We start from the raw sequence: 14,201 nt of genomic DNA on the forward strand, positions 1-14,201 counted from the left end.
CCCTGCCTGTGCCATTAAACCCCTACAACTCATCCAGAACGCCGCAGCCCGTCTGGTGTTCAACCTTCCCAAGTTCTCTCACGTCACCCCGCTCCTCCGCTCTCTCCACTGGCTTCCAGTTGAAGCTCGCATCCGCTACAAGACCATGGTGCTTGCCTACGGAGCTGTGAGGGGAACGGCACCGCAGTACCTCCAGGCTCTGATCAGGCCCTACACCCAAACAAGGACACTGCGTTCATCCACCTCTGGCCTGCTCGCCTCCCTACCATTGAGGAAGTACAGTTCCCGCTCAGCCCAGTCAAAACTGTTCGCTGCTCTGGCCCCCAATGGTGGAACAAACTCCCTCACGACGCCAGGACAGCGGAGTCAATCACCACCTTCCGGAGACACCTGAAACCCCACCTCTTCAAGGAATACCTAGGATAAGTAATCCTTCTCACCACCCCCCCTTAATGATTTAGATGCACTATTGTAAAGTGGCTGTTCCACTGGATGTCAGAAGGTGAATTCACCAATTTGTAAGTCGCTCTGGATAAGAGCGTCTGCTAAATGACTTAAATGTTAAATGTTAAATGTAAGCAGTTTAATCCATAGGGATGCAATGTGCTGTAGACCCACAAGGAAGCAACCCCAGTTTGTATGGCACTTCAATATATTATCCATTGTTCATTAATTGGTGTGGAGTCATCAATGTCTAAATGTCCTGGAACATCGGCAATTTAATAATAATGACAAAGTCCAATGCTCAGCAATAATAATAATAATAGTAGTGTTCCTTTTACCCAATTGCGAGGGTTTCCTCATCATTGTCCTATGGCAGCACCTAGATCTGTCAGCTCGTCACCTTGTGTGTTGGACTTGATGTGCTTATCGAAGAAGTCTTTAGCCTCCCTGGCAGTAGAACATGTGTGTGTTGTATTCTGGAAGGTCAAGATATGTTTTGTCGGGTGGATGAAGCCGCATCTTAGATTTAGCCTGCGTAGCTGGGATCTCACTTCTCTGTAGGTCTCCCTCTGTTTTAGCAGTTCAGCACTCAGGTCTGAGTAGATGCTGATCCACTTCCCCACATAGGTCAGACCCCTGGATTCCGCTGCAAGGCGAACAATTCACAGCTTGACTTCAAAGCTGTGGATCAGTACAATCATAGACAAGATCCATTCCTGAGAGGACCTGTGCGATGCGCAATGTTAATCGATGGCATGGGACCCAGCCTCTCCGGCCCGGACAGTTCATAGAAAAGATTAAGGAAGTTGAGTTCCTTTGACCCGCACATTGAATTCCATCTTCTCTTTTAGGAGTTTGATTATCCTTTCCAACCTAGTTTGTGCTGTTTCCAAGTCTGTCTCATTGGCTATCCTCTCCAGACTTTCCACTTTGGTTGAATAGGTATCCACTTCAGCAGTAATCACTGCCAATGATTAATTTACCAGTTTTAATTGTAAGTTGAGGGCAGAGGTAATCTCCTCACGAACAATCTCTTGTATAGTAACGGCCAGCTCTTTCTGTTGTCTGGTATTGAGACACCATGTTCCCACAGCTGAATTGTGCACTGACAAATTCTAGCTCCTTGAGCATAGTACACCTGCTAGTTATTTCTCGTCACAGTGTTTGGGTATTTTAGGTATTGTATTAGGATCCCCAATAGCTGTTGCAAAAGCAGCAGCTACTCTTCCTGGGGTCCACATGAAACATGATATATTCCAGAACATTAATAGACAAGAACAGCTCAAGGACAGAACTACATACAGTTAAAAACAGCACACACAGCCTACATATCAATATATACACAAAATATCTCGGTCAAATAGGGGAGAGGCGCTGTGAGGTGTTGCTTCATCTGTTTTTTTAAACCAGGTTTGCTGTTCATTTGAGCAATATGAGATAGAAATAAGGCTCTATATAATACTGTACACTTTGTTGAATTTGTTCTGGATTTGGGGACTGTGAAAAGAACCCTGGTGGCATGTCTGGTGGGGTAAGTGTGTGTGTCAGAGCTGTGAGTAAGTTTACTATGCAAACAACTTGGAATTTTCAACACATTAATGTTTCTTATAAAAAGAAGAAGTGATGCAGTCAGTCTCTCCTCAACTCTGAGCCAAGAGACACTGGCAGCGTAGTATTTATAGTAGCCTTCTGATTACAATGAAGAGCAAGACGTGCCACTCTGTTCTGGGCCAGCTGCAGCTGTACTAGGTCTTTCTTAGCAACACTTGCCCAGATGGCTGGACAATAATCAAGGTAAGACAAAACTAGGGGCTGCAGGACTTGTTTTGTGGAGAGGGGTGTCAAAAAAACAGAACATTTCGGTTTTGCAGACAGACCTCTTCCCATCTTTACAACTATTGAATCTATATGTTTTGACCATCACAGTTTACAATCTAAGGTAACACCAAGTAATTGAGTCTCCTCAACTTGTGCACCCAGAGTCTCCTCAACAACTGCACCCAGATTCAGCTGAGATCTAGAGCTTAGGGAATGATTTGTACCAAATACAATGCTCTTAGTTTTAGAGATATTCAAGACCAGCCCTCTACTTTTTTATATTTTTACCAATGACCTGCCATTGGCATTAAACAAAGCCTGTGTGTCCATGTCTGCTGATGATTCAACCATATACATCTCAGCAAGCACAGCTAAGGAAGTCACTGAAACCCTTAACAAGGAGTTGCAGTCAGTTTTGGAATGTGTGGCCAGTAATGAGCTAGAACTGCCCTCGGTACACCACACTCTACATGTTGGACATTAGAGAAGCTTCCATTAAAGAAAACCCTTTGAATTATATTAGATAGATGGCTCTGAATCCACAATATGGCAGAAGTTGAAAAAACATTACACATGGTCATGGTCAATAATATCAAAGTCTGCACTGAAATCTAACAGCACAGCTCCCACAATCTTCTTATTATCAATTCATTTCAACCAATCATCAGTCATTTGTGTCAGTGCAGTACATGTTGTGCACCCTTCTCTATAAGCATGCTGAAAGTCTGTTGTTAATATGTTTACAGAGAAATATAATTTTATTAGGTCAATACATTTTTTTCCCCAAAAGTTTGCTAAGAGCTGGCAGCAAGCTGATTGGTCTGCTGTTAGAACCAGTAAAGGCTGCTTTATCACTCTTGGGTAGCGGAATGACTTTGGCTTCCCTCCAGGCCTGAGGACAAACCTTCCTCTAGACTCAGATTAAAGATATGACAGATAGGAGTGACTATAGAGTCAGGTACCATCCTCAGTAGGAGTGGGTATAGAGTCAGCTACCATCCTCAGTAGGAGTGACTATAGAGTCAGCTACCATCCTCAGTAGGAGTGACTATAGAGTCAGCTACCATCCTCAGTAGGAGTGGGTATAGAGTCAGCTACCATCCTCAGTAGGAGTGGCTATAGAGTCAGCTACCATCCTCAGTAGGAGTGGGTATAGAGTCAGCTACCATCCTCAGTAGGAGTGGCTATAGAGTCAGCTACCATCCTCAGTAGGAGTGGCTATAGAGTCAGCTACCATCCTCAGTAGGAGTGGGTATAGAGTCAGCTACCATCCTCAGTAGGAGTGGCTATAGAGTCAGCTACCATCCTCAGTAGGAGTGACTATAGAGTCAGCTACCATCCTCAGTAGGAGTGGGTATAGAGTCAGCTACCATCCTCAGTAGGAGTGGGTATAGAGTCAGCTACCATCCTCAGTAGGAGTGGCTATAGAGTCAGCTACCATCCTCAGTAGGAGTGACTATAGAGTCAGCTACCATCCTCAGTAGGAGTGACTATAGAGTCAGCTACCATCCTCAGTAGGAGTGGGTATAGAGTCAGCTACCATCCTCAGTAGGAGTGGCTATAGAGTCAGCTACCATCCTCAGTAGGAGTGGGTATAGAGTCAGCTACCATCCTCAGTAGGAGTGGGTAAATAGACAGCTACCATCCTCAGTAGGAGTGGGTATAGAGTCAGCTACCATCCTCAGTAGGAGTGGGTATAGAGTCAGCTACCATCCTCAGTAGGAGTGGCTATAGAGTCAGCTACCATCCTCAGTAGGAGTGGGTATAGAGTCAGCTACCATCCTCAGTAGGAGTGGGTATAGAGTCAGCTACCATCCTCAGTAGGAGTGGGTATAGAGTCAGCTACCATCCTCAGTAGGAGTGGCTATAGAGTCAGCTACCATCCTCAGTAGGAGTGACTATAGAGTCAGCTACCATCCTCAGTAGGAGTGACTATAGAGTCAGCTACCATCCTCAGTAGGAGTGGGTATAGAGTCAGCTACCATCCTCAGTAGGAGTGGCTATAGAGTCAGCTACCATCCTCAGTAGGAGTGGGTATAGAGTCAGCTACCATCCTCAGTAGGAGTGGGTAAATAGACAGCTACCATCCTCAGTAGGAGTGGGTATAGAGTCAGCTACCATCCTCAGTAGGAGTGGGTATAGAGTCAGCTACCATCCTCAGTAGGAGTGGCTATAGAGTCAGCTACCATCCTCAGTAGGAGTGTGTATAGAGTCAGCTACCATCCTCAGTAGGAGTGGGTATAGAGTCAGCTACCATCCTCAGTAGGAGTGGCTATAGAGTCAGCTACCATCATCAGTAGGAGTGGGTATAGAGTCAGCTACCATCCTCAGTAGGAGTGGGTATAGAGTCAGCTACCATCCTCAGTAGGAGTGGGTATAGAGTCAGCTACCATCCTCAGTAGGAGTGGGTATAGAGTCAGCTACCATCCTCAGTAGGAGTGGGTATAGAGTCAGCTACCATCATCAGTAGGAGTGGTTATAGAGTCAGCCACCATCCTCAGTAGGAGTGGGTATAGAGTCAGCTACCATCCTCAGTAGGAGTGGCTATAGAGTCAGCTACCATCCTCAGTAGGAGTGGCTATAGAGTCAGCTACCATCCTCAGTAGGAGTGGCTATAGAGTCAGCTACCATCATCAGTAGGAGTGGTTATAGAGTCAGCCACCATCCTCAGTAGGAGTGGGTATAGAGTCAGCTACCATCCTCAGTAGGAGTGACTATAGAGTCAGCTACCATCCTCAGTAGGAGTGGGTATAGAGTCAGCTACCATCCTCAGTAGGAGTGGGTATAGAGTCAGCTACCATCCTCAGTAGGAGTGGGTATAGAGTCAGCTACCATCCTCAGTAGGAGTGGGTATAGAGTCAGCCACCATCCTCAGTAGGAGTGGGTATAGAGTCAGCTACCATCCTCAGTAGGAGTGGGTATAGAGTCAGCTACCATCCTCAGTAGGAGTGGGTATAGAGTCAGCTACCATCCTCAGTAGGAGTGGCTATAGAGTCAGCCACCATCCTCAGTAGGAGTGGCTATAGAGTCAGCTACCATCATCAGTAGGAGTGGGTATAGAGTCAGCTACCATCCTCAGTAGGAGTGGGTATAGAGTCAGCTACCATCCTCAGTAGGAGTGGGTATAGAGTCAGCTACCATCCTCAGTAGGAGTGGCTATAGAGTCAGCTACCATCCTCAGTAGGAGTGGCTATAGAGTCAGCTACCATCATCAGTAGGAGTGGGTATAGAGTCAGCTACCATCCTCAGTAGGAGTGGGTATAGAGTCAGCTACCATCCTCAGTAGGAGTGGGTATAGAGTCAGCTACCATCCTCAGTAGGAGTGGCTATAGAGTCAGCTACCATCCTCAGTAGGAGTGGCTATAGAGTCAGCTACCATCCTCAGTAGGAGTGGTTATAGAGTCAGCTACCATCCTCAGTAGGAGTGGGTATAGAGTCAGCTACCATCCTCAGTAGGAGTGACTATAGAGTCAGATACCATCCTCAGTAGGAGTGGCTATAGAGTCAGATACCATCCTCAGTAGGAGTGGTTATAGAGTCAGCTACCATCCTCAGTAGGAGTGGGTATAGAGTCAGCTACCATCCTCAGTAGGAGTGGTTATAGAGTCAGCTACCATCCTCAGTAGGAGTGGCTATAGAGTCAGCTACCATCCTCAGTAGGAGTGGGTATAGAGTCAGCTACCATCCTCAGTAGGAGTGGGTATAGAGTCAGCTACCATCCTCAGTAGGAGTGGGTATAGAGTCAGCTACCATCCTCAGTAGGAGTGGGTATAGAGTCAGCTACCATCCTCAGTAGGAGTGGCTATAGAGTCAGCTACCATCCTCAGTAGGAGTGGGTATAGAGTCAGCTACCATCCTCAGTAGGAGTGGTTATAGAGTCAGCTACCATCCTCAGTAGGAGTGGGTATAGAGTCAGCTACCATCCTCAGTAGGAGTGGGTATAGAGTCAAATACCATCCTCAGTAGGAGTGACTATAGAGTCAGCTACCATCCTCAGTAGGAGTGACTATAGAGTCAGCTACCATCCTCAGTAGGAGTGGGTATAGTCAGCTACCATCCTCAGTAGGAGTGGGTATAGAGTCAGCTACCATCTTCAGTAGGAGTGGGTATAGAGTCAGCTACCATCCTCAGTAGGAGTGGGTATAGAGTCAGCTACCATCCTCAGTAGGAGTGAATATAGAGTCAGCTACCATCCTCAGTAGGAGTGACTATAGAGTCAGCTACCATCCTCAGTAGGAGTGACTATAGAGTCAGCTACTATCCTCAGTAGGAGTGGGTATAGAGTCAGCTACCATCCTCAGTAGGAGTGGCTATAGAGTCAGCTACCATCCTCAGTAGGAGTGGGAATAGAGTCAGCTACCATCCTCAGTAGGAGTGGGTATAGACTCAGCTACCATCCTCAGTAGGAGTGGGTATACAGTCAGCTACCATCCTCAGTAGGAGTGGCTATAGAGTCAGCCACCACCCTCAGTAGGAGTGGGTATAGAGTCAGCTACCATCCTCAGTAGGAGTGGGTATAGAGTCAGCTACCATCCTCAGTAGGAGTGGGTATAGAGTCAGCTACCATCCTCAGTAGGAGTGACTATAGAGTCAGCTACCATCCTCAGTAGGAGTGGGTATAGAGTCAGCTACCATCATCAGTAGGAGTGGGTATAGAGTCAGCTACCATCCTCAGTAGGAGTGGGTATAGAGTCAGCTACCATACTCAGTAGGAGTGGCTATAGAGTCAGCTACCATCCTCAGTAGGAGTGGCTATAGAGTCAGCTACCATCCTCAGTAGGAGTGGCTATAGAGTCAGCTACCATCCTCAGTAGGAGTGGCTATAGAGTCAGCTACCATCCTCAGTAGGAGTGGGTATAGAGTCAGCCACCATCCTCAGTAGGAGTGGGTATAGAGTCAGCTACCATCCTCAGTAGGAGTGGGTATAGAGTCAGCTACCATCCTCAGTAGGAGTGGCTATAGAGTCAGCTACCATCCTCAGTAGGAGTGGCTATAGAGTCAGCTACCATCATCAGTAGGAGTGGTTATAGAGTCAGCCACCATCCTCAGTAGGAGTGGGTATAGAGTCAGCTACCATCCTCAGTAGGAGTGACTATAGAGTCAGCTACCATCCTCAGTAGGAGTGGGTATAGAGTCAGCTACCATCCTCAGTAGGAGTGGGTATAGAGTCAGCTACCATCCTCAGTAGGAGTGGGTATAGAGTCAGCTACCATCCTCAGTAGGAGTGGGTATAGAGTCAGCTACCATCCTCAGTAGGAGTGGGTATAGAGTCAGCTACCATCCTCAGTAGGAGTGGCTATAGAGTCAGCTACCATCCTCAGTAGGAGTGGGTATAGAGTCAGCTACCATCCTCAGTAGGAGTGGCTATAGAGTCAGCTACCATCCTCAGTAGGAGTGGCTATAGAGTCAGCTACCATCCTCAGTAGGAGTGGCTATAGAGTCAGCTACCATCATCAGTAGGAGTGGGTATAGAGTCAGCTACCATCCTCAGTAGGAGTGGGTATAGAGTCAGCTACCATCCTCAGTAGGAGTGGGTATAGAGTCAGCTACCATCCTCAGTAGGAGTGGGTATAGAGTCAGCTACCATCCTCAGTAGGAGTGGGTATAGAGTCAGCTACCATCCTCAGTAGGAGTGGTTATAGAGTCAGCTACCATCCTCAGTAGGAGTGACTATAGAGTCAGCTACCATCCTCAGTAGGAGTGACTATAGAGTCAGCTACCATCCTCAGTAGGAGTGACTATAGAGTCAGCTACCATCCTCAGTAGGAGTGGTTATAGAGTCAGCTACCATCCTCAGTAGGAGTGGGTATAGAGTCAGCTACCATCCTCAGTAGGAGTGGGTATAGAGTCAGCTACCATCCTCAGTAGGAGTGGTTATAGAGTCAGCTACCATCCTCAGTAGGAGTGACTATAGAGTCAGCTACCATCCTCAGTAGGAGTGACTATAGAGTCAGCTACCATCCTCAGTAGGAGTGGTTATAGAGTCAGCTACCATCCTCAGTAGGAGTGGGTATAGAGTCAGCTACCATCCTCAGTAGGAGTGGTTATAGAGTCAGCTACCATCCTCAGTAGGAGTGGGTATAGAGTCAGCTACCATCCTCAGTAGGAGTGGGTATAGAGTCAGCTACCATCCTCAGTAGGAGTGGGTATAGAGTCAGCTACCATCCTCAGTAGGAGTGGGTATAGAGTCAGCTACCATCCTCAGTAGGAGTGGTTATAGAGTCAGCTACCATCCTCAGTAGGAGTGGGTATAGAGTCAGCTACCATCCTCAGTAGGAGTGGGTATAGAGTCAGCTACCATCCTCAGTAGGAGTGGGTATAGAGTCAGCTACCATCCTCAGTAGGAGTGGGTATAGAGTCAGCTACCATCCTCAGTAGGAGTGGGTATAGAGTCAGCTACCATCCTCAGTAGGAGTGGGTATAGAGTCAGCTACCATCCTCAGTAGGAGTGGGTATAGAGTCAGCTACCATCCTCAGTAGGAGTGGGTATAGAGTCAGCTACCATCCTCAGTAGGAGTGGGTATAGAGTCAGCTACCATCCTCAGTAGGAGTGGGTATAGAGTCAGCTACCATCCTCAGTAGGAGTGGGTATAGAGTCAGCTACCATCCTCAGTAGGAGTGGGTATAGAGTCAGCTACCATCCTCAGTAGGAGTGGGTATAGAGTCAGCTACCATCCTCAGTAGGAGTGGGTATAGAGTCAGCTACCATCCTCAGTAGGAGTGGGTATAGAGTCAGCTACCATCCTCAGTAGGAGTGGGTATAGAGTCAGCTACCATCCTCAGTAGGAGTGGGTATAGAGTCAGCTACCATCCTCAGTAGGAGTGGGTATAGAGTCAGCTACCATCCTCAGTAGGAGTGGGTATAGAGTCAGCTACCATCCTCAGTAGGAGTGGGTATAGAGTCAGCTACCATCCTCAGTAGGAGTGGGTATAGAGTCAGCTACCATCCTCAGTAGGAGTGACTATAGAGTCAGCTACCATCCTCAGTAGGAGTGGGTATAGAGTCAGCTACCATCCTCAGTAGGAGTGGGTATAGAGTCAGCTACCATCCTCAGTAGGAGTGGGTATAGAGTCAGCTACCATCCTCAGTAGGAGTGACTATAGAGTCAGCTACCATCCTCAGTAGGAGTGACTATAGAGTCAGCTACCATCCTCAGTAGGAGTGGCTATAGAGTCAGCCACCATCCTCAGTAGGAGTGACTATAGAGTCAGCTACCATCCTCAGTAGGAGTGGGTATAGAGTCAGCTACCATCCTCAGTAGGAGTGGGTATAGAGTCAGCTACCATCCTCAGTAGGAGTGGGTATAGAGTCAGCTACCATCCTCAGTAGGAGTGGGTATAGAGTCAGCTACCATCCTCAGTAGGAGTGGGTATAGAGTCAGCTACCATCCTCAGTAGGACTGGCTATAGAGTCAGCTACTATCCTCAGTAGGAGTGGGTATAGAGTCAGCTACCATCCTCAGTAGGAGTGGGTATAGAGTCAGCTACCATCCTCAGTAGGAGTGGGTATAGAGTCAGCTACCATCCTCAGTAGGAGTGGGTATAGAGTCAGCTACCATCCTCAGTAGGAGTGGGTATAGAGTCAGCTACCATCCTCAGTAGGAGTGGGTATAGAGTCAGCTACCATCCTCAGTAGGAGTGGCTATAGAGTCAGCTACCATCCTCAGTAGGAGTGGCTATAGAGTCAGCTACCATCCTCAGTAGGAGTGGCTATAGAGTCAGCTACCATCCTCAGTAGGAGTGGGTATAGAGTCAGCTACCATCCTCAGTAGGAGTGGCTATAGAGTCAGCTACCATCCTCAGTAGGAGTGGGTATAGAGTCAGCTACCATCCTCAGTAGGAGTGGGTATAGAGTCAGCTACCATCCTCAGTAGGAGTGGGTATAGAGTCAGCTACCATCCTCAGTAGGAGTGGCTATAGAGTCAGCTACCATCCTCAGTAGGAGTGGCTATAGAGTCAGCTACCATCCTCAGTAGGAGTGGGTATAGAGTCAGCTACCATCCTCAGTAGGAGTGGCTATAGAGTCAGCTACCATCCTCAGTAGGAGTGGGTATAGAGTCAGCTACCATCCTCAGTAGGAGTGGGTATAGAGTCAGCTACCATCCTCAGTAGGAGTGGTTATAGAGTCAGCTACCATCCTCAGTAGGAGTGGGTATAGATTCAGCTACCATCCTCAGTAGGAGTGGGTATAGAGTCAGCTACCATCCTCAGTAGGAGGGGGTATAGAGTCAGCTACCATCCTCAGTAGCCTTCCATCTAAATTGTCAATGCCAGGAGGTTTGTCATTATTGATCGATAACAATCATTTTCCCACCTGTCCCACGCTAACTTTACAGAATTCAAACTTACAATGCTTTTCATTCAGTTTGTTTTTGTATTCATGAATACGATGGCTCACTGTTTGTTGTTGGCATTTCCTGCTTAAGTTTGCCCACTGTGCCAATTAAGTAATCATTATAATAATGTGCAACATCAATTGGTTTTGTGATGAATAAGCTGATCTGATTCAGTGAGAGATGGAGTTGAATTTCCATCATTCTTTATATAATTGATCTTGGCTTCATGATACCGTTCCTTCTTCTTGTTGAGTTTAGTCACATCATTTCCCAATTTGCAATAAGTCAGCCAGTCAGATGTGCAGCCAGACTTATTAGCCACTTCCTTTTGCCTCATCTCTTTCAACCACACAGTTGTTCAATTCCTCGTCAACCTATGGAGTCTTAACAGTTCGAATGAATGTCTCACACCTCAATAGGATGTTAAATATGGAAAGGTTTTTGGAAATAAGTCTGTTAATTCATAGTGATTTGGAAAAGAGGAACATATTATGACAGAATGAATCAAATAAAGTAAAACGACAGAGGAAGGTATATTGCTGCTGAGTCCATGAAAGAGTCAATGTAATATACAGGGATACGTCAGTTGTCAGCACCTGACATACCAGCATCACTGGAGAAAAGCAAAATATCAAAGAGACATTAACAGCCATTTGGCATTCTAGATATCATTGTCTTTAGTAATGGACTTGGGTGTCAACCAATTCATTATTTTTTTCCATAGCATAAGCTCACAGTATGGGCTTGTTTTAACCGTCGGACTGACTCTGGGTCAGTAGTAATAGTGTAGCCCTGATAATATTAACATATTTTGTGTTAAACCTGACTTCTGGTCAGTGCTTAAAGCTCACCTGGTGTTGAGGGGCTGGATGTGGATAGTGCTGAGCTCCTGCAGGTTATGATGAGGGTGTGTGTGTGAGAGAGCGCACGTGGGAATACTGGAGTTGGGTAAAGGGGCGTGGTTCCTCTTGGTGTGGCGGGTACAGCAGGTGCCCGTCATGCCTTCTTGGCTGGAGAGGGAGGGGCTTTGAGACGGATAGCTCTGGAGTGCCCCCTCCAGGTAGCTCTGCTCATAACACAGCTCATCTGCAAACTCATGATTCTACAGAGAAGAAGAGAGAGAGGAAGAGAGTGGGGAAGAGAGGGGGGAAGAGAGGGGGAAGAGAGAGGGGAAGAGAGAGGGGAGGGGGAGAGAGGGGAAGAGAGAGGGGAAGAGAGGGGGAAGAGATTGGGGAAGAGTGGGGGGAAGAGAGAGGGGAAGAGAGGGGAAGAGAGAGGGGAAGAGAGGGGGAAGAGAGAGGGGAAGAGAGGGGGAAGAGAGGGGGAAGAGAGGAGGGAGAGAGAGGGGAAGAGAGGGGGGAAGAGAGAGGGGAAGAGAGGGGGAAGAGAGAGGGGAAGGGGGGAGAGAGGGGGGAAGAGAGAGGGGAAGAGGGGGGTGAGGGGAAGAGAGAGGGGAGGGGGGGAGAGAGATAGAGAGGAGAGAGACGATGAAAGAGAAGAGGAGGAACATCTGAAAAACACATAATTTAACTCAAATGCATGTCCTTTGGGGGTTTGATTTTAATATTATTTTACATTTGATAAAAAAACAAATATATTTAACATGGACTTTTTTCTTATTTGATGTGCTTGTCACCTTTTGTGTGTGTGTGTGTGTACTCACTGTGGTTTTCTCCAGACAATGCAGCAGGTGGTGGTGTTGGCTCTCTAATAGGGACTGGTTCTTGCTCAGGTGCTGCTCCTCCTCAATGGAACTCTGCAACACACACACACACACACACACACACACACACACACACACACACACACACACACACACACACACACACACACACACACGCACGCGCACGCACACGCACACGCACACGCACACGCACACGCACACACACGCACGCACACGCACACGCACACGCACACGCACACACTGTGAGTGAAAATGCTCCACAGTGTTGTTTGCCAACAGACAGAAGGGTTTCTAGGTGTGTGTGTCTGTTTGCTGTCTCTGTACCTGGTCTGAAAGGTTCATCTTGTAAGGAAGTTGCTTCAGGTCAAAGGTGAAAGAGGAGACAAAAAGACACACAGGTAGAGTTTTACTAGGTTTTCATTTCAGTATAATGAACGCTCAATGTGTGAGTGTGAAAGAGGGAGAGAGTGTGTGTGTAAATGTGGGAGTGGTTTGTTCTGTGTTTGTGGGGCACGACGCCCTCTTCTCTGAGTCAGATTGTCTGAGTAGGTTTCTGCTACTGACTATATCTCTGGGTTCTGGGCTGCTACTGGCTATATCTCTGGGTTCTGGGCTGCTACTGGCTATATCTCTGGGTTCTGGGCTGCTACTGGCTATATCTCTGGGTTCTGGGCTGCTACTGGCTATATCTCTGGATTCTGGGCTGCTACTGGCTATATCTCTGGGTTCTGGGCTGCTACTGGCTATATCTCTGGGTTCTGGGCTGCTACTGGCTATATCTCTGGGTTCTGGGCTGCTACCGGCTATATCTCTGGGTTCTGGGCTGCTACTGGCTATATCTCTGGGTTCTGGGCTGCTACTGGCTATATCTCTGGGTTCTGGGCTGCTACTGGCTATATCTCTGGGTTCTGGGCTGCTACTGGCTATATCTCTGGGTTCTGGGCTGCTACTGGCTATATCTCTGGGTTCTGGGCTGCTACTGGCTATATCTCTGGGTTCTGGGCTGCTACTGGCTATATCTCTGGGTTCTGGGCTGCTACTGGCTATATCTCTGGGTTCTGGGCTGCTACTGGCTATATCTCTGGGTTCTGGGCTGCTACTGGCTATATCTCTGGGTTCTGGGCTGCTACTGGCTATATCTCTGGGTTCTGGGCTGCTACTGGATATATCTCTGGGTTCTGGGCTGCTACTGGCTATATCTCTGGGTTCTGGGCTGCTACTGGCTATATCTCTGGGTTCTGGGCTGCTACTGGCTATATCTCTGGGTTCTGGGCTGCTACTGGCTATATCTCTGGGTTCTGGGCTGCTACTGGCTATATCTCTGGGCTTCTGCTACTAATTATAGCTCTGGCCTGCTGCTGCTGGCTATATCTCTGGACTCTGTCTGGGCTGCTCCTGCTGGCTATATCTCTGGGCTCTGTCTGGGCTGATGCTACTGGCTATATCTCTGGACTCTGTCTGGCCTGCTCCTGCTGGCTATATCTCTGGACTCTGTCTGGGCTGCTGCTGCTGGCTATATCTCTGGGCTCTGTCTGGCCTGCTCCTGCTGGCTATATCTCTGGGCTCTGTCTGGCCTGCTCCTGCTGGCTATATCTCTGGGCTCTGTTTGGGCTGCTGCTGCTGGCTATATCTCTGGGCTCTGTCTGGGCTGCTGCTGCTGGCTATATTTCTGGGCTCTGTCTGGGCTGCTGCTGCTGGCTATATCTCTGGGCTCTGTCTGGGCTGCTGCTGTTTATATCTCTGGGCTCTGTTTGGGCTGATGCTACTGGCTATATCTCTGGGCTCTGTTTGGGCTGATGCTACTGTCTATATCTCTGGGCTCTGTCTGGGCTGCTGCTGGCTATATCTCTGGGCTCTGTCTGGCCTGCTCCTGCTGGCTATATCTCTGGGCTCTGTCTGGGCTGCTTCTGGCTATATCT

At 47.9% G+C, this 14,201-nt stretch overlaps 1 protein-coding gene across 1 annotated transcript in view; it reads right to left on the minus strand.

The window, feature by feature from the left end:
• kcnd3 (potassium voltage-gated channel, Shal-related subfamily, member 3) overlaps positions 1 to 14,201 on the minus strand; it is a 302,565-nt gene that overhangs the window by 19,201 nt on the left and 269,163 nt on the right. The window contains exons 5-7 of the mRNA XM_064956447.1: positions 12,607 to 12,639; positions 12,262 to 12,354; positions 11,450 to 11,700 (exon numbers count right to left, since the gene is read on the minus strand). Of these exons, the coding sequence (XP_064812519.1) occupies positions 11,450 to 11,700; positions 12,262 to 12,354; positions 12,607 to 12,639 (377 nt within the window). The remainder of the gene's footprint in view (positions 1 to 11,449; positions 11,701 to 12,261; positions 12,355 to 12,606; positions 12,640 to 14,201) is intronic.

The sequence above is a fragment of the Oncorhynchus masou genome, chromosome 33 (genome assembly GCF_036934945.1).
Source record: "Oncorhynchus masou masou isolate Uvic2021 chromosome 33, UVic_Omas_1.1, whole genome shotgun sequence".
Classification (NCBI taxonomy): Eukaryota; Metazoa; Chordata; class Actinopteri; order Salmoniformes; family Salmonidae; genus Oncorhynchus; species Oncorhynchus masou.